This window comes from Plectropomus leopardus, chromosome 5, assembly GCF_026936395.1.
Source record: "Plectropomus leopardus strain MGB_pleo_1.0 chromosome 5, ASM2693639v1, whole genome shotgun sequence".
Classification (NCBI taxonomy): Eukaryota; Metazoa; Chordata; class Actinopteri; order Perciformes; family Serranidae; genus Plectropomus; species Plectropomus leopardus.
The window spans coordinates 33,821,332-33,846,320 of NC_142180.1; the positions used below are offsets into that span (position 1 = coordinate 33,821,332).

The 24,989-nt window shown below is 40.5% G+C and overlaps 1 protein-coding gene across 5 annotated transcripts in view; it reads left to right on the forward strand.

Moving 5' to 3' along the window:
* Positions 1-24,989, forward strand: part of shroom2a (shroom family member 2a) — a 46,284-nt gene that overhangs the window by 12,772 nt on the left and 8,523 nt on the right. The window contains exons 3-8 of one of the 5 annotated variants that reach the window (XM_088078025.1): positions 1,375-1,523; positions 14,208-14,309; positions 14,665-14,682; positions 14,913-15,035; positions 15,986-18,371; positions 19,060-19,145. In XM_088078025.1, the coding sequence (XP_087934151.1) occupies positions 1,375-1,523; positions 14,208-14,309; positions 14,665-14,682; positions 14,913-15,035; positions 15,986-18,371; positions 19,060-19,145 (2,864 nt within the window). Of the gene's footprint in view, positions 1-1,374; positions 1,524-9,010; positions 10,943-14,207; positions 14,310-14,664; positions 14,683-14,912; positions 15,036-15,985; positions 18,372-19,059; positions 19,146-24,989 lie in introns of those variants that run through there. The other 4 variants (XM_088078026.1, XM_088078028.1, XM_042483646.2 and 1 more) reach the window with 4 other exon arrangements.

Below are 24,989 nucleotides of genomic sequence, written 5' to 3' on the forward strand. Positions count from 1 at the left end.
AAGTCATCCTCCTATCTAAGGAGTTCAAACAGAAAGGCAGAGCAGTGTTTGTGGCTTGTATGTAGTTGGAAACCCCAGATTTGCAAAAATCCAGCAAGATTTCATGTTTATTTTAATTTAAAACTATTACATTTTCGGGCGGCACGGTGGCTTTGTGGTTAGCACTGTTGCCTCACAGCAAGAGGGTCCTTGGTTCAAATCCCGGTTGGACCAGGGTTTGGTCCGGGCGGGGGCCCTTCTGTGCGAAGTTTGCATGTTCTACCCGTGTCTGCATGGGTTCTCTCCGGGGTCTCCGGCTTCCTCCCACAGTCCAAAGACATGCAGCTCAGGTTGATTGGTGACTCTAAATTGCCCTTAGGTGTGACTGTGTGCGTGTATGGTTGTCTGTCTCTATGTGTCGGCCCTGCGATGGTCTGGAAAACTGTCCAGGGTGTACCCCGCCTTCCGCCCGATGACTGCTGGGATTGGCTCCAGCCCCCCCGCGACCCTTGCGAGGACAAGCGGTTACAGAAAATGACTGACTGACTGGCTATTACGTTTTCCCTTAACTTGACCAAGTGCTCCCTGTGCCTAAACCAAACCAGACCTTAACCACAGCGTTATCAACCATAAATCAGAGATAAAAATATTTTCAGGTATTTTCACTTGTTTTTGGATTTGGCACAAAAAAAACTGATGTAATCCTTTTAACCAAAGATTGCACACGTCATTTTCCTGTCATTAATTTAAACAGAAAACTGGGGGATACAGCAAACTTTCTTTTTTGTTTTCTTCTAAATGCATGTGTCCTTTTGTACCATTCTGTGTCCCCTCTGTAAATTCAGACATTTTTGCAAGTCTGTGAACGCAGCACAGACGGAGCTCTCCGTAATTTCTTTTTTTCCTCAGCAGCAGTTTGTGATTTGCATGGTGGATAATTAATCTGTTGATCTGTTCAAAACTGATCAGATTGATGGATGAGAGGGGCAAGGGCTGCAAGTGATTGCAAACTTTTAGACCAAGCAAAATAAACGGTTAAAGGAATAGTTCGGGACTTTAGAGGTGGTGCTGTATGAGACACTTATAGTCAGTGTGTTGCATACAGTAGCTGGCAGTCAGCGTGCTCCTGGTTTGTAGAAAGAAACAGGCGTATCCCACAGGGGTTAATATCAAAATGTGTTTTATCCACTTTAAAAAAGACCTGCCTAAAAAATCAGTATCAGTCTAAGTGGACGCTGTATTTAGAGTATTTTCACCACTTTACCTCACCGTCACACAGCCTTTTCTTTTGGCTCTCATGTGCCGCCGGTCAGCTGTTTGGGTCAAAAAGTGCTGTTAGCAGCTAGAAAATAGTGTGTTTAATTCTCAGTTTTCCATCTGCTGTTTGTGTTCCAGGTGGAGGAGGGCAGCAAGGCAGCAGCTGTGAGTCTCCAGGTGGGAGACGAGCTTGTCAACATCAACGAGATTCCCCTGAGTGGCTACAGACAGGAGGCGATCTGCCTCGTCAAAGGCTCCCACAAGACCCTTAGTCTGGTGGTGAAGAGGTAGGTAACCAATCCTGCTCTCCTCTCCTCCTACATCTGCTGCTGTCACAAGTGCACCACCCTCCCCCTCAGCTTAACAGGTCACTATGGTAACATTTCCAACAAACCAAGGTGATGGAGGAGTGGAGAGAGAGGATCCTGGCTCTTGCAGCTGTTTGTCTGCGTAGTGTGTGTTTAGATGAGTTGCACTTTCTGGGATTTCTGAGCTGTTGCTGTTGAGCTCTTTGTAGCTGGCTGGTCCTGTTTTGCCAGGTTCAAGTTCTCAGGAGGTCGCGGTTTGTGACATTTTTTCGTGGTTAAAGAAGGAAGAGAAGCTGTAGGTGACATAATTTTCTCTGTTAGATCCCACGCAGGCGGGTGTGGGAAGGACAAAGAAGGGGAAGTTATGATGCAAATGAGACTACCTGGCACTGAGATTTTGTTATCAGTCAGCTGGGCCTCACACCCTCTGTGATAAGGCATTTCTGCTGTAGTTTGCATTGTTTTCTTTACAACACTTTCACCACACATCTTGTTCTTTTTCAGTGACTGCTGACAAACAGCAAGCCCACAATAAATGATTACATTCACTCTTTCTGCCACAGGCCAGTCGCTGTGACTTATTGACTCCGAGGTATTGTTAAGTATTCATATCTTGTTTAACTGATGAATCATTTGTCAACTGAGTCCTGGAGGCCTTCTTACAAATGACCTTGTTGTGTGTGAAACACTGGCCCCATTGTCTGTCTTTGTCGTCCGAGTTTCTGTCTGTATTGTATCATATCATAACGTAAGCCCAGAGCAAATCCTACCGTACAAGGAAGTCCATTCACCATTTATCTCTCTACAAGGACGTGGCTGTGAGTCTCACTCATTGTTTTTTTATTCTCAGTAGACATGTCTGTTATAGGATCTGGAAACAAGGATGCATTACTGTCTGTAACAATTTGTGTCTTTTGATTACTTGTGTTGTTGCAGGAATAACTTAAATGCCCTGAACACTTATCTTCTCAAGCTGCTTCTTACTATAAGCGACAGCATCCTGCAGAAACACACAGAACTTCCTGCCAATGTTAGAAAATGTTGTGGACTCAACAACCAACCATAAACTGACACAGCGAACTATAGAACTGCTGGTCCCAGCTAGAAATAATTTTGTTGACAGATATTTGGCATATAACAAAGGATAACAGAATATCATTTATTCATTTAGTCAAAAGAGGCCATGTACAGTTAGGGGTGGGCGATATATCAAATAAACTTGATGTATTGCTGCTTCTACTACGTGCAGTACTCTCTCCTAATGCTCTGCATCACACACACACTCTCTCTCACACACATACAAAGCAGGGCTTTTGCAGAGCTCCAGACCATCACTATTTGGTCACATTTTGCTAGTGTGGTTGTGTGAGCAGGAGAGGTGTGTGTTTCTATTTTCAGAGCACCTATCTCCAATGCATGGTTTGTGCAAATTGATCTAATATGTTTACTATTGCACCAACATGCATATAATAATGCAGATAAATTGGATATGCACTCAGCTGTCAGTTTAATAGATAAACCTATTAGAAACTAATGCACTCTAATAGAACACAAATCCAATAAATCATTTCAATAAGGTTATAATGATCAGTTTTTGTTGAAATATTTGTGTGGTCATTTTGGAGGATATAGTTTCTGGTGCTGTTGAATTAAGTCGAATCACACTGACAGTCGGTACAGCTAAATATCAGAAACACCTCTCTGTGGATGGATTAAAGTTCAACGTCACAACATCCTTCAAAGTGATCATACAGTTTCATCAACACCTCTGACACAAGTTTGAGCTAAGTTTACCTCATAAATGTGCAACTTGGATAAATTCACAAAGAATGGATTATGGGCACTGTGATTGTACATCACTTATAACCGCTATCTGCCCGTCTAAAGGTCTGATTCATGAAAAATATTGCGCTAATGATATTACACCACAAACACGCCCATAAAGTTTTACAGCTGAGTGCAATTTTCCCTTTTTGCATCTGATTTCAATTATCCATGTGGCAACCTTCACCTGCGAATATTTTGTCTCAGTTAAATCAAAGAGTGATATTCTCCTCAGAAATATCTGCTCATGCGTGAAAATGCTTTCGTCTAACTATAATAATAATAATAACCGCTGCCATGATCACTGAGTTTGGGCGTGACGTCCTTTAGAAAGTTGGTGGTAAGTGAGGCGCATTTATAAAGACTAATAATTTCACAGAAACTGCACGTGGTTGTATGAGGCTCACTTGCATAGAAAGGGACCAATTTTGCACTGAATGTATGCACGTGCACATAGCACAGGAGCACATAGATGCTATTTGCACGGTAGCGCAAGAGGGCATGCATTTATTCTCTGCAGGGGCTTCGAGAGTTATGCAGTTTGTTTTTGGTCTTTTTTTGTCTGTTTAGTGGCTGCACAAGATGCACAATTTTTTGTGAATTAACTCAAGTGCAGTTTTGTGAAATTTCCTGTCTGATTTTATCTTTGTTAGAAAAAGAGAAAATAAACAGTAAATTAACTGACCCCCAAGCAGTATAAATATCACTAAATATTTACAGTGTCTTGTATCATGGCTAATTACTTGCTTGTGTCTCAGTTTTTATATGATTTTGTGGCAGCCACATGTATTTTTCCTTTGAAACAGGGCGAAAATAGGGAATAAATACTGTGCAGAGTGAACAGAGGAGGAGCAGAAGTCCTAACTAAAGGATCTGGGTATTGTTATTTCGGTATTTTTGCTTTTGGAGAAAGACATTTCCTTACAAGGACAAGTCTTATTGTGTATGCTGCATTTTACAGACTTTTAATCCCAGGGGACTCCTTCTTCCTCCTGCTTGTCTATGTTAAAGAATTTAGTTTGCTCGGACTCAAAAAGCATCTCCAGTCAGTCATTTTCTAAGACCACAATAACAAGTGTGTTTGATTTAGAGAACAGTAAAGCAGAGCTTCAAATGCAGCCCCGTTTCTTGTTCTTTTTTGGTTGACATGCTGTGCAGAAAGCTGCTGTTTGGGGTTTGGAGATGTTTTACAGTGAAGCATTCCACATCTGTACCCACATGGAGCTCTGATGTTTGACTACAGCTTAATCTGTGCCCGAGCATGTGGGTGTCAGCCGTGAAACACCTTTCTTTTTATCTCAGGGATAATGTAGGATAGTTGAACGAGGATCAGGAAGCTGTCAGAACCTGCTCCTGTCTACAGGTGTGGTCTCTTTACAGATAGCATGAGGGAGGAGCTTGATGCAGCGACTCAGGTATTTTGCATGCAGTGACTAATGTGAGACTGTTGGTGCAGTGTCATTCAGGAGAGAGACGCATGTCACATAGACAACAGAAAGGTGTGGTTATCTGTGGGAAACCATCTCGACCTCTTTGCACATGCCTCGACAAAACTGCTGCACTCTTTGCCTCAACTCCAGTGCGTCGACTGAGGAAACCTGCTAAACATACAGATAGTTTTACATTTTAAATATCACCTTCTCCATCCCTTTGAAAATAAAAACAGAACCAGGGTGTGAGCTGAGCTTTAATTGCACCTTTTATGCAAAATTTGTTTAAAACTCGCCAACAGTAACTACTACATACAGTTAAACTCTGTAATTATCCCACATCAACACATTTCATTTGCATGCATTCCAGTTTGCTATTGTTTCGCTTTGCTAACTGTAAAATCCCACAGTTGTAATTTGGCTAAATGTGGAGAGTTTAAAGTTGAATTCTGGTCAGCTTATGTGTCATGAAAGTGTATATGGACAGCTCTGAAAGAAACTTTACTGAGATCTAAGAAACAAACAGCACAGACAGCAGTGCAACAAGAATTCACAGAAACACAAATAATTTAAAGCAACAATGCCGCCCTGTAACGGTTCATTAAGAGAACTACACTGACCCAGCACTGTTACTGAGGAGAAATTGTGTCCAAGGCCTCTTATATTTCACATTATTTTGTGTTTTCCTTCTTAAAAATAATCTAGTTGGGAGCACACATAAGCTCACCTGATAGAGTAGGTGCCCCAAGTACAGAGGCTGTGTCCTCGCCGCAGCAGCTGCAGGTTCAACTCGAACCTGTGGCCCTTTGCTGCATGTCATCCCCTCTCTTTCCCCCTTTCATGCTTAATGTCTCCTATCTAATAAAGACAGAAATAATATTTAAAAGGAGTTATCCAGTTGGTTACTAGTTAATTTATGTCGGACTATTGAACCCAGAATTAACTGAAAACAGGGTGCAAATAGAGCAGTAACTGCAAAATGCAACAAAATCCAAGCCAAACCAAAGTAAATGTAGTAACTGTGCGTGGGGTCCTGAAATTTTTGGATTCTATTGGGCCAAGGAAAACCACAGTGAGCATCTTACAGCGAGTAGTGATTGGTGGTGAAAATAACGACGATGCCAACAACAAGATAATTGATATTGTGACATCGACTATAGCAATATCAGTTAGGTCAAACCTGATTAGGGCTGTTCCCCGACTCTGGCCAAGCTCTAAACAAATATTTGATTATTTGTTCCATTTTATCCGTATATATATGTTATATATGTTGTTCATGAAATAAAGTTAACAAGCCAAGTTAGCCCTCTGACTTCATGTGAGCTAAATACGCTAATGACATATTATTAAAATGCAATATTTTTGTTGATTCTAGATAGAGAACAAAAGCAAAAAGGACTATATCTTATATGTTGCAGCAGGCTGTAGATTCACCACTTCTGAAAAGCAAAATGTCCCCAGAAGTTCAACAAAAAAAAAAAGAAAAAAAGACTGCTTGACCTGAAGGACGGTTACTTAAAATGTTTACTGTTTCAAACAGACATCTATAAGTGAAACAAATAGAAATACAATCTAGTAAGAAATACAAATCTATAAAGATTGTAGTGACTTCTGTTGGCTTTACATAACTTATACAGCTGTGTAAGAGTGCAGAGTGCAGTCGCCACAATTTTAAAGCAGTTTGGAGGCTGTAAGAGAAAACATTGGTCATGGATTTTAGTCATAAAAATTACTTTATGAATACCTATTTAATAAGTGCATCACTCCTTTTCTACCTGTAACACATTTGGCTCAGATACTTTCCATTTTTCTCATTGTGTTAATGTAGTTACTGCAGTTAGCCTTTGAAGAGCAGAAAATCCCTCCCATGTTTTCTTTGGAAGTTTCCACGAGGTGTTCACATTATTGTGTCCACCTCTCTAGTTTGTAGGATTTTATTTTTGCTTCAGGCCCCCCGCAGAGGTTTGCCTTCCTTTCCCTCACCTGGAGGCAGTTCATGCAGCTCTCAGCAGAGTGAATCATTAAACTTTACAGCGTGAAGTTTGGTGCAGCATTTTGTTTCCCCCTTCTGGCATTGTTAAAGAAGTACCACAGTCACGATTGTTATTTTGCATCTGCAGAGACATCATCTCGAGTAGCACCTGCTTCTCCTCTCTTTTACTTGTTCTAGCTTCAGAAATAATAAATCCATGTGGATAGATGAGTTCGGCCTGCACAGAGTTTTGGTGCACAATCCAATTATACCCGAAAGCTCATTGGCTGAACTCGCAGTGTCAGCGGCGTTCAGCAGGGGTTGCAGTGCGGAGGCTTACATTCACTGGTCTTTGTTTTTCTAAATAAGCTCATGTAGTATGTTTGGAATGCTGTGCACCGAATTCTTGTCATAAGCAGATTTCTTAAAATCGTTTGGGTCTCAGCCGAGGAAATCCGAGTTTAGAGATTTACTGTTTTAACTGCACCCCCGTGTTTCTTTTTGGTTTGCTCCAAGGCCAAGGTGTGTTGACAGGGAGTCACTGAAGTAGATATCACTACTTAAAGAAGAAGAGTTTAAATCAAATAGTGTTTTTTTTCTAAGATTTGAGTGTAATCATAGAAAAATAAATTACCTTTTTAGCTGTGATGTTTTTTTTCTGTGATGTGACATAAAGAAGTGTTCTTAACCCTTTAACACCTGTATGGACATCACTTTTCTTGTGCTGCATTCAGCCGCTTTTCAATAGCATTAAAACCTCTAAACCTGAGAAAATGTGTTTCACTGTTTGGATTTCTTTTAAAAACATAGAAAAGTGGTAATGAGCAACCGGAAATTGCAAAAAAAATAAAATAAAATTAATAGTGACAAGTAAATGACCTGAAAATAAGCGAAAAAAATATTAAATTGTTGAATAATTCAGTTATCATGAAAACTGGAGACGTTTAATTGTCATAATTATATACCTAAAATTGTGATACAGAAAAATATATGTATGTGTAATATTTTTAATGTAAGCACTTTTTATGGTCATTTTTGTTTGTTTTCAGATGATTTTCTTGTAATTTTTTGGCCATTTTTTGTTAAGTTGCTCATTGCTTATCTCCTTTTTGTCAGGAGTCAAGCCAATTGAGTTAACTTACATTTCATGCAGTATGTAGGTAGTAAGTGTAGAAATGTTTGACTTTTGCATTTTCTTTGTTATTGGGCAACGTGAGAAATACTTTGTCATCACATACGAGCAATTAGGGATGTTTACGGGGAAGCTCAGCCTCAGGGAACTGCAGTCAGAGTCTCGGCTGACATTACATAAACATTTCTCTCACCTCACAGCACGTGTGACTGTTTTGTGCATGTTTGCTCACGCTGTAATGTTGCATTTGACACTTAAATGGATTGTTTGGGCGGTTAATCATTGCAGTCTGTCATTACATCCCCTCACTGTTTGCTGGTGATGCTTGGCTTGCACTCCAGTGTTTCAGTATACGCTCTGTGATTTTGGGCTGTCCCAGATGAAAGGTAACCAACGTGAAAGAAGTGTGCCGATATCTGTGGTTATGGCTCTATAACGGTGGTTTTATGCACACTGTGAGAGAGGTTTAACGATGGTTATTGTCACAGTCGTGTGATCAAAGACAATCTTTAGACAGTGTCAGAAATTTGGGATGAGAATCTCACTGCGTAACTGCCATCACAACCTACGTCTAACAATCAACCAACAGAACCAATGCCAGGTTAAAAAAATGCAGAACTTTCCCTTTAATATTGTTGCAGTAGATTAAAGAGAGGCCAAACTGCTTGTTTAAAGAAATTTACAGGTTGTTGGTGAATTTATACCAGCGCTGATAAACTTAAAACAACGTGAACTGTAATAACTGAAGGTGTTAAAGACGCTCGGCTCTGTTTCAGTGCTTGGTAGGACCCTCAGACTAAAGGTCTCCAGGTGTTTCTGACTGTGGGTCAGAGCGGACAGCCCGAGACTTGACAGCTGGTATGCCGCTCAGCCCAGGAATGTGCCGGTCATTACATGGCTGCTCATGGTTCACCTCTCTCACCCGAAACATGACTGGTTTGATTGTGGGGTCTGTTGAAGAGGGCCTTTGTCAGACCCCAAGAGACCGAATGGCATCCAGCGGCTCACCTGCTAAGTGCAGGTTGGATGCATACAACCGCATTTCTCTGTCCGACACTGTACACGATGCTGCTCCTCATTTCAGCAGATGTTTTGCAATAATGAATGCATCCATCTGGACTTTTTTTTTAAGTAGAAAAATCTCACACCTCGGTCAAATCAAAACTGATTAGAGGTTAACAATCCATACTATCTGGGAGGATTTTGTTAAACCTGTTAAGATAATCAAACATTTGCTTCAGCTCACAATGAGAACCTTGTTTGGACTGCATGCTTGATTGCTCCCCTCACAATAAATCACTGTGAATTTTATTGCTTTCCTATCAGCTTTAGGTCACAACCGTTCTTTGCTAATCTTCTTGCCTGTCACCGGACCTGTTGTTGGTGTGCCAGAGCACGTTAAGAAGAAAGAAAAACCTTGTTTGTCACTCAAGCAGCGGTGTTTTCTCCCATTTTTACCATTTAGGATGGTTGTTATCTAAAGAAAAGTATAATCTGTGTAGGGTTGCAACTGACAGTTATTTTCATTGTTGATTAATCTGTCAAGATTTACTCAGTTAAGCGAGTAGTTTTTGGTTTATAAATGTCAGAAATGGTAATAACGTCCATTAGTGTTTCCCAAAGCCGAAGATGAAAAATGTTTGGTTCACAGTCAGAGAGGAGTTAAAAACTAGAAAAAGAGACTTTTGATTTTTTAAAAAAATTACTTAAACCAATTAATTCATTTCACATTTTTGATGAAAACCGAAGCTCTAAATCTAAATCTGCAGCTCTAACTGACTGTGTGACTATGTGGCTATTATATCTGTAGAATTAAACTGGTAAATGTATAGATGTACTTTGATTACTTATATTTCAGAATTGCAAAGATTTTGTTTTTCACAAGAAAGGTGTTGCAGACAAGTTTCCCTGAAATTTTATTCTTGGGTTGCATTGACATATCCCAGGCTGTGATTATCAAAAAACAAACAGTGAAAAACTTTGCATTAAGTGTACTGAAAATAATTCATTTTTTATGTGTTTCATCCAAAAACATAGGCATTGTGACAAAAACCTGGTATTTAAAGGGTTAATATTCTGAAAATCAATGAATAGTTGATATTTGTGATTAGGACTGATGTTGGTAAAAAAAAATAAACTAAATGAAAGTAAAAAGTAATATTAATGTATAACATTCTTTTAAGCTTGATTTTGAAAAGTGCATTTTGTGCACAGAGGGATATGAGTAAGTGTAATATTAAGGCTTACATAGCCCTTTTCCTCAAAGACGCCTTACAAAGAGAAGGACATATTTTAAAAAAAGAAGAAAAAAAAAGTCGAAAGTTCTTTAATTAAGACAATAAAATAAAATCAAAGATTAAAAGTGACAACCTGAAATTCTGAGCACCACAAAAATGCCCTTAAATGAACAGTTTTAAAGTTGTAAATCTGCCATGTGTGTTGCTGACGTCCCTGTTTGGGCAATACTGCTCATTACCCGAGACTCTCAGGAAGCAGGGTGCCCTTGCGCCCCAGAGAGCAACCTGTTACCATAGCAATGGTAGAAATGCATGTCTGTCGCACAAGAGGGGAGATGGGAAGACAAGAGTCCGGCATTTCGTCCCGTCATTTGCATATTAGCCCCTTAGAGCCAATGAGACGAGGCAAGGTGCAGGAATACTCCAAGGGGACTGGCTGTGACAATAGCCCTCCTCCACCCCCGCTCTCTGGGGTAAAACCCCCGTAATCCTGGAGGAAATCTGCCCTCCGTCCAAACTAATTCAGCCCAGAGAAGTTAGTTTGACTCATGGCCACTCTGTGTTGAACATTATGTTTTTGGTCAGTGTGTGTTTTCGGGGGATCAGAGTTGTGCCGTGATGCTCAGAGCTCAGCGGCCTGCATGTCTCTTTATTTTGGCTCGTCTTTGAAGTGTCTGAGGAATGCGGTGCCTGACCAGCACACGGCTGCAACCGGCCTCAAACTGAGCTCCAGGCTCATTTATGTTCATTCGGATAGCAAATTTCTTCTGTGTCCATTTTGAATCCCTTCATCCAGATGTTTGGTGAGTCAAAATGAGCATTATTTTATGTTTTAATCACTTTTGAACTTTTGTGTTTGAAGGCCGTCACACCTGCTGCCTTTGTCTTGTTATGTCAGGGAGTAACTGGGGGACGTGTCGGGGCCTTTTTGACCCTAATACTCTGTTATTGTTGTCTTATCATTCAGTATGAGGTCGTCCATCATGTAGGTTAAGCCATGATCAGAAAGACTTAGCATTTCCAAACCAAATGCAAATTAATCTTTGAGGGAAAGACTAAAAGGTAAAACAAAATCATCTGTAAATAGTCTAAAGTATTAATAATTAATTGGCTGTAACTGTGTTTGAGGAGTTTGGTTTTTAAGCCTAAGTTAGCTGTTTATTTTTGAATGTTGACCGGTTGGTACCGGATACATCTGAAGTGAAATGTGGCTCTGAACCGATCAGAAAACAGCCTCCCTCTGCCCCTGCCCCCCATTTCAGCCAACTGATTCACTTTCCTAGCATATCTGTGCTGGCCCAGCTGTAGCCCTGACGATAGGCCTAATAAAACCAGCTTCATTTGCATGCCAATAGCAGGCGCCATGTGTGGCTAGCTCCTAGTGCCCCAGAAACACGGCCTGCGAGGAGACAAGGAAGACTGGGCTCCATGTTGGCTTTTCTTTGTCCTCTAAATAGGCCTTAACTTTAATCCACTATTAATTTTGCGGTATCGTCCCACTTTATCGAGCTTAACCAAATCCGTGTCTGAAAATGCTCGATCTATAACATGAGTGTAGGGCGGAAATATTATAGCTCGCGTTGTTCATTTCGCCCAGGAGTTTGTTTTCAGGTTTTCTTCTCTTGTCATCGGATCATTGAAGGCCTTTAGACAAGGTGACTGACGGGGCAGGACCTCCTGACCTCGTGGCTTTGTAGGGCAAACCGAGTCCAATGAGAACGTAACCAAGCAAAGCTTTGTCCAAAATTCTTGACCAGTACAACAAAGTTCCTTCCCAGTAAAAGCAGTCGCCGAGGTTTAACACATGATGTTAGACTGATGAGCTGCAGCTACCCAATGTTTTCAGTGTTGATTTATCTGTCTGTCATTTGATTAGTTGTTTGGTCTATAAAATGTCAGAAAAATGTGATTAGCGTGTCCCAAAATCCAAGACGATGTTCTCAAACGTCTTGATTGTCAACATCCCATATTAATTCAGTTTGCTGTCACAGAGGAGTGAAGAAACCAGAAAATATTCACATTTAAGAAGCTGAAATGAGAGAATTTTTACTTCATTTCTTTAAAAAAAAAGACTCAGAATGATTAATCAATAATCAAAGTAGTTTTGCGATTTTTTTGACACATTTGTCTTTATTGATTTACTCAGTAAGTGATTAAGAAATCAACAAAATCACCAGATTCACCAATACGAAAAAAAAGTCAGACCACTTCTCTTCTACTCCAGACGCAGCTCTCTGTTGGTGTCGTAGTTTCTGATTAATTTAATAGATGACTAACTGATTAATCGTTGCAGCTCTACCAGACTGAGGCTAATATTTAGAGTTTAAATGATTAAGAGATTAGACAGAAAATTAATTGTCAACTATTTTTATAATCAAATAATCATTTTAGTGATTTTTTTTAAGCAAACAGCCAAACATTTGCTGGTTTCATTCTTCTAAAATATGATAACTTTTTGTCATAAATGATAATAAACTGAATAGCTTTGGATTTTTAGTTTGCTGGTGATCGCTGCACAATTAATCAACATACCATCGAAATTGCAGTATGGCCTGTTTTGGTCATTCTTTCATGTTTGACCGTATCTGTGTTGTTGTTTTGTTTTTTTTTTGTTTTTTTTTTAGTGAAAATGAAATGCTAAAAGTCCCACAAAAATTGCCACTCATATCACAACATATGTCAGAATAATCACGATATGATTTTTCTTTTTGCATATCGTGCAGCTCTGCTGTTGAGCTCTTTTCCCACTGGACAAAAACCCACTAACACCAACGAATTTCTTGCTTTTGTATTTAACGGAAGGTTTAACGAAAGGTTACAATCAGCATTCACTCCCACGTCAAATTTCACTGAAGTGGTCACGACTATTTACCAGCTTCAGCTTCAATCAGCAGCGACAGAAACACAACACCTCAGTGGTTGTGCTAACTTTAGTCTCTTTGCCGTCACGATACAATAACGGGCCGCCACAAAACACCGTCCGTCTCTGTCCGAACAGCGCTCCAACATCTTTTAAAATTTAGATGACACAGAGTTTGAAAGAGACACTAAATATGGAAGAGATCTAAAAAAAAAAAACAGTGTAGACTTTTTTAGACTTTTTTAAATCACATTTAAAGACCTGCATACATGCAGTAATTTTGGAGGATTTTAAAGGGTTTTCATTGTACAAAACATACCACCTGAAGACATCATCTTACCTAAGGCATGTTTCACTACTTTCTGATGTTTAATTGACAAATCAATTAACTGATAAAGTAATTGGCAGATTAACCAATAATGAAAATAATTGATGCAGCCTTATTAAAAATAAAATTAAGAAAAAAAGTATTAGAGTCAAAGAGAAAATACCTTTTATCCATATAAACTCATTCTAAACACATTAGTATGATGACCCATTTCACACAAGTACAAGATATATACTTAAATAAAATGTTCCCTATAATCATCCCTACTGTATATTAATTGCATAATAATTGCACAAAGACGGCTATATTGCATCCCTATAGGTGAACTAGATGTCCCTGATATATGGGCTGTCTGGGAGGCAGACGACAGCTTGGATGGAGGGGTGATGTGGCTGATCTGATTGTGTAAGAGATTCTCTGCTCTGCTAAGCCCCCGACCCCATGCTGGGCTCCCGTTCCCTCTGGGGACCATATGGCAAAGTCTGAGCGCCACCAGCTCACCTCAGCACTACGCACTGTTCAGATAATGAGCCTAATGAGAGACGAGGGAAACTGTTTCACTCGGGTCGTTCTCACCGTTTCTCAACTTCAACATGACACTAATAACTGTGACATCATGACCAGCAGAGGGGGCTATAACACCAAATATCAGCAGACGTGCGCTTCTTCAGACTCCATAAGATTGAACACTGTTGTAACTCAGCTGGATCAGAGATTTAGAAAACCTTTGTCCTAGTGAGCTTTTTTACACACTGAGTTTTCTGCAGCGCTTTAGTTTGCACAAACTTTCCACAATCTTCTCTTCAGCTGTGAGTTCAGTTAATTGTTGATGAGCTCTTAGTGTGTGTGTGTGTGTGTGTTCCTCCCCCCTGCTGCCCAGGAATATGAAAATGGTGGATATTGTAGCTCAGAAAATGCCCTCTGAGAATGACGTGCATGTGGCGAGAAGCTTTCTTACGAAGATTTTGCGAAGTTCAATGAGGTACGGTTCTGTGGCTCCATCATAATCAGTAGTACCTGTTCCTCCTTTTTTCCCCACTCCCTGTGTCCTCAATCACATTAATCATCTGTGTAGTGATCATATCACCCTCATTCCTCTCATAGCGACTCTCCCTCTCCTGTGGTTTAGTATCTGCCCTCATCGGCATGTGTCTCTTTGGATCGTCTTGTGGTTCATGTCATTAGATGAAAGATATTCATCCTATTTGTACAGCATGCAACACACTGTCTGCCTGTGACATGTATACACAAGTTTTTGTGTCTATTGATAAGGAAATATGTTTGATTTAATGTCATTTTATGTTATGTTCTGTTCATTTTCTTGACATGCCATACAGAAAGAATCGCTTTAAAGGGTATGTTTCTGCAACACTGATGACTGTTCAAAGTTTTTGAACAGAGACTTAAATTAAAAAAATGCACCTAAAATCACTGCCTCAGTACAGATGCCTTACAATAAGTAAATGTTTTTGTAGCTGTTGCAGTGACTCTCAGTTGCACAGATTCATGTGTGTTAGCAGCAATGTACTGTTTTCCATAAGGGGCAGGTCTCTAATCCCGGCTGTGTTTTTTGCCCTCTCGGCAGGCGGAACGAACCCATAAGCAGGCCTCACTCCTGGCACTCCACCAAGTTCAACGAGAACCAATCAGAGACTGCCAAAACGCAGTCTCCACCCACGCAAGTCTGGCACACCAGATATGATGCAAGGTAAGTGTGGGATCTTGAAGTTTGCCTCTTTAGTTTCAGTGTTAGACATCAAGCACTTTAGTCATGTGATCATGCTTGAAGGGCATTTACCCTTGTATTTAAAACACTGTGTGTTTTACTACAGACACTTTATATACTATATTTATTGAATCAAACTTTCTGTTTAAGTTTATTTTTATTGACTGTTCTATGCCCTTTTTATTAATGTGGAATTATACATTGCTAGTACAAAAACACATGCATTTACGCTTTAAGCTGTGTTTAAGGTGTCTCTGCTTATGTTGCTTTTTATTCCAGTGGCCAAAAAGCTGAGAGTTAGTAAGGTGTTATTGTGACTATGAATTGGCCATAAGACTGTGAATAAGTACATAATATAGCTCATATCTTGATTAAAGTAGTACATCACCCACAAAATAATCATTTGTGTATCAATTACTCACATATTACGCAAAATTTCTAAAGAAAACTTTTGTTTTTGTTGCACACCTCAGCAACAGAAAATCCAAAAACATAAAATTCTTGCCGAACTGAAGTAAAAGGGTGCTGCGTTTGACTGCAGCGTTGTCACGATATAAAATTATAAATTAAAAAGTAAAGCTTCAATATATCAGCTGCATGACAAGTTACAAATGTTACATATCTGTGGTTTAACACAATAAGGTATAAATAGTCACATGCATGGACAAGTATCAACCTGGGCTTTGTTTAGTCATGTGTTTTCAGTGAAGATAAATGTGTTAAGGAAGTACTGAACAAAGGACTGGATACATGAGTAAAGCGTATGTTATTCAAATGAGTAATTGATACACAAATGATCATTGTGATGGTAAAAATATTCATAATATTGCTAATATTCTTAGCATCAGCAATCTGTAGGTATATAACTAGTTTTGCAAAAAAAAAGGTTTTTGTTTGTATTCTCACGCTTGGTCGTCTGCTTTAACCTCCAGCTCGTCATCCACTGACCTCTCCTCTGGCTGGGAGCAAACAAATCTGCGCAGAGTGTCCGACCAGTTCAGCTCCCACGGCAGCATGGACAGTCTAGAGCATGTCTCACACCCGTACCCCGCTGGTCAGCTGTCACCTGCCAAGTCCAACAACAGCATGGAGCATCTCGGAGGAGGGAAACGAGACTCGGCCTACAGCTCCTTCTCCACCAGCTCGGGCACGCCAGACTACACCCTGTCAAAGAGCAACGCCGCCTCCACAGAGAACATGCTCTATAAAGTCAGTCAGTGGGACGCAGGAGGAAAGCACAACAGAAACAGCCAGAGTCTGATCGAAGGAGTCAAACAGGACGACAGGGTGGCGTACTTCCAGATGCCAGGAGTCAACTCAGGCTGCGCGGGTCCACAGGCTGAGGACTCGGCCGGCTCCCGCCACTCTACATCAAGTAGAACCAGCTTAGGGCCTGTTTGGCACGTCCCAGAAAAAAAGAAGACTTCTTCCCCCTCTCCTCCTCCTCCTCCACCTGCACGCAGCGACAGCTTTGCTGCGACAAAAGTGCATGAAAGGGGGCTCGTTATAGCCGAAGGACCTGATTCACACGCACCCTGTAAGACTTCTGCAGAAAACCGCCGCAGCCTCAACCCGCCCCTGAAAAATGACAGTGACGGTTTTTACACCTCATCAGATAAATCGAACCAGTTCAGCTCGAACAAGCAGTACTCCCTGTCCAGCAGCGATGTTCGACAAGGCCAGCCCCACCATCAGAGACACCACAGTGACAAAAGCACTTTTTATTCTCAGCCCTGGGCGATGTCCGTACCAAAGCCACAGAGCGTAGGTGGCTACTATTGTAGCATGCAGGAACTGCCAACTAACGGCTCTGCACAGCAGTTTGGCCAGAACCAGAGAAGGAACTTAAGCACCTCCGTGTCTACTGCAGCCACCGACCAAAACACAGACACAGGCGGACAAAGCCGGTACTACTGTGTCACGACGTGTCAGCCGGCGCAGCAGAACCCCCAACCAATGTCGGGAAAATCAGAGGACAGGAGGAGCGCCACGGGCGTGGAGCAGACTGTGAGTGAGCGTAACTCTCTGAGCCCGCAGACAGTCACGAAAGTGAAATATCAACTGCCCCAACAGCAGCAACACTCCTCTCATAGTAAAGACAGTAACGGATACAACAAGCACCAAGTTCCTACTGTTCCAGAAACCTCCAAATCCAGCTCTGATGATAGGGGAAGCCAGAGAGGACAAAACGCAGACGCTCAGTTCATGAGTTATCCTCCCAGCAGACACTCTGATCACCGGCGGTCTCTGCCTCTGCAACAGTTACCCCAAGACACGAGACATCAAGTCAACAACAAGATCTGCCCGCAGGCGACCCCCATGCTTCACTCTCTGTCCCTGGACGCCGCCGGCCAAGATGACAAAACAAGAGGCGCAAACTCTGAGGAGTCCCTCGAAAGCAAGCAGATGAGACGCAGCGATCGTTTCGCCACCACGTTAAGGAACGAAATCCAGATGAGGAGAGCAAAGCTGCAGAAAAGCATGAGTGCAGCCGCTCTTCCTGGCACTGAGGGGGAGGCTGAAGATCAGGATGTCTGGAAGTCCACTGAAAGCTCCACGCCGACCTCTGCAGACGGCTCCTTCACCAACTCCTACAAGGATAATCTGAAGGAAGCACAAGCGAGGGTGCTGAAGGCGACGTCCTTCAGGAGGAAAGATCTGGTGTTACTGGAGCACCCTGCCGCTGAGGCATTACCCAACTACCCGTCATCAGCGCTGGCGAGGAAAGACCTCACCCCTCTGCCAACTGTCTCAGAGTCCGTGATGAGTAAGTCGGGGCCTGCTGGCGGTCAGGTAACGCGCATCGGTGGTCGTAAGCGATTTCCCGCTGAAAAGAAAGTGCGGTCTTTCTCTGAACCAGATAAAATCCACGAAGTCGGGGTGAAGGAAGATCTCCCTTGCAATGAGAACTCCTCATTGGACCAAAAGAAGCTCAAAGAAAGCGGGAAAGCAGCTTTCCCTAATCACATTCCCCCTCCAAGCTACAACGAGAACCCTGCAGAGACAAAACCCCGAGGTGTTGTCTCCACCAGTGAGACAGAGGACACAGTGAAAGGCATCAGGAGCAGAGAGTACACAGAGGAGGTCCAGGGAGGTCCGTACTCTGCACAGAAGAACGTCCAAGACCAGCAAAGACTGGGAACCTTCGCTGAGTACGAGGCCAGATGGAGTACACAAAAACCTCCTCCAGAAACGAGAGCTTCCGGACGGTACCACTCAGCTGATAACATCCTGGATCCAGGACCAGAGGAGCGAACCAAAACCACCTGCTTCCACGAGAGATCCCGGTCATCGCCTTCAGCTGACTTCTATGGACAGGTGAGGCTGGCTCATCTCAAAATAACTTAAAATAAGAAACAATAGTGCCACCGCTGTTCATCTCTGTGCAAACATCACTCAAACATTGTTGAAAATGCAGTCAGCAAAGATTTTACAGAGTAACAGTGAATGAGTAACAGATATAAAAGTGGTAACCACCATAAAGTTTTTACTGGTCTTTTTCTGGTTTCTACTGTTAAATAACCTGTTTTGCAGCCAGTCACACTAGACAAAAAAAGAAAAAACCCAAAAAACAAACATCTACCTGCAGTGTGTTTAATGTGTTTTCCCAAGTTTAAAACCTGCATACATGTGCTGTTTTTTTGGTTTTAGGGTAAATGAAGTCTCTTGGTTGTAACTTTCAGTCACTCAAATGTTGCAACTGTCTCAGGCCCTCGAGGTGGGTTGACATCCATGAAGACAAACACTGAAGTGAAAGGAGCAGGAAGGAAAAAGCCAAGTCAAATATTAATCTATGTTTGTTCATAATGACACACCCTCAGCTTAAGGAAGAGAGAGGGGCATCAACACGCTGATGTTTTCTTTTTTTCATTGTTAGGAAAACCAGGAAGCTGCAGCATGAGGCGGTTGGAGTATTTAACAATGGAGCAGAGTTTTAGATAACTGGAAGCCTCTTTTTGTGGTTTTACATAATGTTTTAAATGTGTTTGTTGAACTTTATTTACAGAAGATTCAAGTTCCTGCAAGAAAGTCTGAACCAGGATTTTCCCAGACAGAGAGTAAACCTGCTGAACAGCTCAGCGCTGCCACAGGGTGAGTAAATCTCATTTGACAGAATTAACAACAAAACTTTAAGGATTGCCTCTTAGGTGATCTCAGAGGAAGTAAACGAGAATTATTATCTGTCGTCAATGGGTGAATTGAAACTGAATTTAAAAACTATGATCAACTGTGCTTTATTTCACTTGTGTCCAACCTGGGGGTCCAGACCCTCAGTAGAGGTCACCAAAGCTTCAAAGGGGGTCGCAAGGCCTTTTTCATTTTACCTGGTGTGAGAAAAATGTTCTTTTCTTTTAAAAAAAATCTTTTATTGAACTTTCAGTATACAGATAAACAATAACGCAAATGCAGGTGCGTCTTACGTTGGTGCAGCCACATCATACAAAAAGGGAAGGAGAAGAAAGAAAAAACAAAAGCATTTCTCACAGGCAAGTGCAAGGAAGAAAAAAGCTAAATAAAAAACTAAAATAAAAAGCTAAAAAGCTGTAGTGACTTACATAAAGTCAGGAGCTATTTTAATGTCAAGGGCAAAGTTTTAATACCTTTTATTCTATGCTGATTGGGTGTTTTTTGAAGCATTTTATTGAGAGGGATCAAATTGTTGTTAGCATTTGTTAGCAAATATACACAAACATAGATATTATTGATAAATATACAAATGCAGCATAAATATAATTAGTGCAACTACAGACACCACTCTTCTCCAGGATTTTTTAAATTCAAAAAATAAAATAAACATGAGACAAAAAAAGGGGAAACAAACTTTTGCATTATTAAGCATTATGTTTCGGAGCAACTGGATAAATCTGGGCGGGGCAGCATCTCTCCACCTAAACAAGACAGCACGTCTGGCAGAGAGCGAGGCAAAAGCTTTCAGGGTATATTGTGCAGTATATCTGTTGTTCTGGTCTGATATTTTTATTTTTATTTGCAAAGATTTGTTTTTATTTACAGATGCTCAAATTACAGTGCAATTGCAGTTCCAAAAATGTGTCAAGTTTCCATTCGTGCATTCGAAAATATTATTTAAAAAAGACAAAGATACTTATCACAAAACGAAACAAAAACCTATTCTGTTATTGTTGTGTATTATATCATCATAAAATGTGTCACTTAGTTGTCAGTTTACTCAGAGAAAAAGAAGAAAAGTCTCTTATGGAAAAAGGTTGGGAACCATTGGTTTATTTGACATTTATTGATTATTTTGCTCTGGCACCAGTGTCGTCGTCGGTCGATATCACTATATTTAGTGTGATATTTTATTGTGTTTCTTTAGAGTTATCAGTGAAAGACGGCAGTGAGCTCGTACATGAACAGTGAAGTCTTTATAATCTGTCGATGCATACCAGCAGCGCTGCCTTGGCGCAGCTGTGACAACATAAGCCGTCTCTCTGGCTGTGCTTTGTGTCGCTGACTGGAGGTTTACTGGTGTAGGCGAGGCGTCTGACCACGGCTGTGACAGTGAGGAAGTGTTTCTTCAGCCCTCCAGCACAATGTGATGGGGACCCGAGTTCAGGGGGCCAGCCCGGAGGCATGAAATTATCATCGATAAGATCTGTGACTTTGCATAATTGGATTTTTAGCCATGCTAGTGGCAAAGGCTTTATGGATGGCATGTCAGCCTGTGATGGGATCCAGGCTGAGAGATCTGTAACTGAATGTATGGTCATGACATTAGGTTCATGCATTCATGTTCCCCCTCAGGATGAACTCGTGAGACATACCATCCATTTTTATAAAGCACCATTGTGAGGTCAAATTTAATTTGTCCAGAACTTTGGTTTAAACTCATGACATTAGGATCAAACCTCAGCTGTGAAGCTAAGTAGCAAATGTTAGGGACACATGCAGCATCTGTAAATCCTGGAAAACATGAGGTCGGGCTCAATAGAAATAAAGTCAAGTCAGTTTTATATATAAAGGAGGCAAATCACAATTTGCCTCAGAGGGCTTCACAGCGTACAACATCCCTCTGTCTTCAGACGCTCACATCGACTAAGGAAAACCCTGAAAAACCCTGTAACGGAGGGGGACCCTGAATATGCCAATGTTTTGGACATTGTGCAAATCTGTAATGAACACTTGCCTCTTATAAAGAAAAACATGCATCTTACTAAAAAGTAGGCTACAAAGTATTCAGGGTTTTTAATTTCTTTTTATCATTAAAACGATAAAAAGAGGAGGCGACTGTATGATAAGTAAACAACAGTAACAAAAAATTGGCTTTTGGCTATTAACCAAATTGTGATTTTAAAAACTGGTATTGGCCCTGAATTTCATAGTTGGTCTCTGAATGAATGAAGACTTTTGACAATACAGTGTTACATCAGGAGCATTTAACGAGCTAAAGGCAGGCTAACCTACAATCACAAAATCACTTTTTGTAGACAGTGTCGAAATATTGACTCCAACCTTTTCTGTAATTTTGTAAATGTGTGCAAGTTTTTGAAATAACTCACAATAATATAAAACTGCCTGTGTCTGTGTGTGGTTTGGTCACATTGGATGAAACCTCCTTAGTTACCGTTTGTTTTTTGGGCAGGGCAGACGTGTTTATAGGCAACGTTGATGATTTCGTGTGATCCTTTGATGATCCCGTATGAACTCCTGTCGTAAGAAAACAGACAGTGTTGACTCAGGTTAAAGTGTGGTAGCACCTGTTGTGCCTGTTAACCTCATGTTATTAAAAAAATTCAGACCTTGAATTATGTATGTAAGCCTGCTGTGACCAGTAAAACTTAGTTTTTCCTTTTAATAAAGAGATATCGTACCACATTTACTCATGAAGTTCAGCTAACTCCTCACAAAAAAAAATCCTACTCAGGCCGAAAGTTTTAATGGTGTTTTTTGGCTTTAGAAAAGATCTTTGTTACAGATTGGAGCAGTGGGGTTTAAAAGTAGGTAGGTATTTACCATTTAGGGACGGTATAATGAGAAGTATAATGTGAATTTTGTATCTAATGGGAAAAGTTGCGATCAGCATTTATTTCTGGGATGACTGACTCTGCAGTAATCACAGGTATAAATCAGCTCAGCTGTGGTCAGCTGAGATGGATACATGACACACCAGTATACTTGCTAATTTTATCACCTCTTCTTGTGCGATGCAATGATGCGTCGCCACAAAATACCGTCTGTCTCCGTTCAAGTAACCATTGAACATTGTTCAGAATTTAGTCAACGCTGAGTTTTAAAGAGAGATTGAAACAACTAACAGAGCTAAAAAAGAAGTAATTGATGTAGCATTTTACTGTTTTGGGTAGAAAAGGTTAAAAGATGCTGTTGAGTTGCATTGTGGGAAGTGTAGTATCCAGTGTTTTGAGGGCTTGACCCATAGCTGGAGGCAAAGGCTTGAATATCTCAGCCTCTCTTGCTTGGATTTTGGAAGTACAAAACAAAATTGCTAAAGTAATGCAGCTTGAGTTAGTACTTTGTAATCAGAGTTCATGCAGTAATTTGTCTAAATGATCTGTGTGTTCTTTGTGTTTCTTTTCCGGTAATGTCAGTTTTGAATGTCGCCATAACAATATTAGCTGTGACAGAAAAACACAACCTGGAGTGTACTGAGCTCTGCCTTCTGTTTTCAGTTATCTGCTAAAATACAACAAATGCTTGTTGAATTCAAAAATATTGAATTATTTACAAGATTCTGTGCAATATAATGTTATTGTGCAAGTTGACACTGAGATTACAAAAAATGATATTGTGCAGCTGTGGTTTTTAGTAGTGTTTAATAACCAATATTATAGAAACACTTCTCTTTTTTCCCAGTTACTCAGAATCATTCCTAAACTATGTACAGTGACGTGGTCAAGATGACTTCATGGTTGATAACCAGTTATTCAGGACTCTAGATGTTAACTAAACTCCCACAGGTGAAACTCACTGAAGGGTGTAGAGTATCTTATCTTGAGCAACCTCCATTGTAGGAGCCACACCAGCTGACACTCACGTTTTCATCAGAACAACAGTGCGGAGGAAGTGACTGTCACTGAAAAGTCTGGGAGATGAGCTAAGTGGTGTTTGCTCCACCCAGTTAGTGTTATTGATACAGGTGTAAAGAGAAACTAACAGGTGGCCTCTGTCACAGAGAGCCAGCAGACACACAGCGCAACACTCAGGTTTTTACTCGTGTTCAGTGGAAATGACAGCAGTAAAACGTCACATACGGTGAGTTGGTACATTTGTTTTTATTCTACATTTATTGGATTATGCTGGATTTGATCCTAGTCTGCCTGCATTATAGCTAATGCTGACATGGTTTTGTGTTTGTAAAAATGGAAAGCAATCAGAATGTATTTCTTGTCTCTTATTTGACAGAGTGTAGTGAAGTAACATGTTCACAGTAAAGTCATAATAATGATTAAAAACTTTAATTTATAAAGCACTTTTCCAAACAAAGTTATATTGTACTTTACATCGTTGATCCTGGATTTTAAACAATGCAGCATTTAAGCAAGTAAAATAAGACAATTTTTAGAAATACAAAGACATTTTTTTAAATATATAAAAAATATATATTTTAAACAAAATAATACATTTAATCATTTAAAAAATCTACCTCATAATAAGGAACCCCAACAATAGAAATAAATTCAACTGATGAAGCATATAAACAGTCTGCAACTAACTGCCTTGAAGATTGCTCTGAGACACAAAAAACAATATGTAAAATCAAACAATTAGAATAATAAAAAAAAATCAAAAGAATCAGAGAAAGACATCTTGATGTTGTTGCACATGTGAATGTGTGAATGTGTGAATAGACTGAGGCGTGAGGGAGGGTGTAATCTGCTGCAACAGTTGTTTATTTGGGTAACTTGTCACAGCTTGTAAGAGTTGCAAATGTTTGAGTTTTGGCGTCTGTCTGTCCGAAAGTCACCGCACTGTATCTCGTGACAGCAGAATCTATAAGGATTTGTCCTTAATCAAAGCTGCATGATTTATGTGCTCCTTATTGAATTTGTATCAGCGCATGCATGGAGATGTAATCTGTGAGCATGAAACCACAGTATGTGGCCGGTTTGCATGCTCTTACCATGAAGTCTGAATCTCAGTTAATGACAGCGTTCCAATATGATGTTATTTATGTTAAAATCAGCCCCTCCAGCATTTTGCCATGCTGCAGTTAATGCAAATTTAACCCATCCCCGTGAATTCTGCGCGGCCTTGCAATTTCGTCAGAACACCGCAACATTTCTACATATTCAATATCAAACTCGCTGCCTTGTTTCTGGTTGTGAAGATGCAGACATAATGTGACACAAACATCTCACATTCAGACCCCGCGCCCCTCCTTTCTTAGATTTAGAATCAGAATCAGAATCAGAAAAGATTTATTGCCAGGTATAGTTAACACAATACGAGGAATTTGTTCTGGTGGATTGGTGCAACATAAATATAGAAAAAAAAGAAAACAGATAAAATAGATACAAATATAAAATATAAAATATAACAATATAAAAGGTGCAAGTCTAGTATTGATATTTACATTGAAATTCACATTTATACAGGTTTGAGTGCAACTTTATGGTGTGGATGTGCCGCATGACGAGCAGCAGTGCTGGTGATGTGCATTAATGAACACGGTATTTAAAGATCCATCACAAACAAGCATAGAGAAAGACAATACAAACACAGTTCAAGTAATAATATAAAATAATGATAATACTGACACATACACTCCCAAACTGACATCACCTCCAACGTTAAATTCAGCCATATTTCCGTTGCATTGGATAATTGCATTGACCCCTAAATTACGTGTAGCCAGCCAGTGAAAGGGCCTCATGTGCTGATCAAGTTCACGATGCAGTTTTATGAACTGTGAAGCACTTTGGAACTGCTTTTTCGAAAAGTACTGTATAAATAACGTTT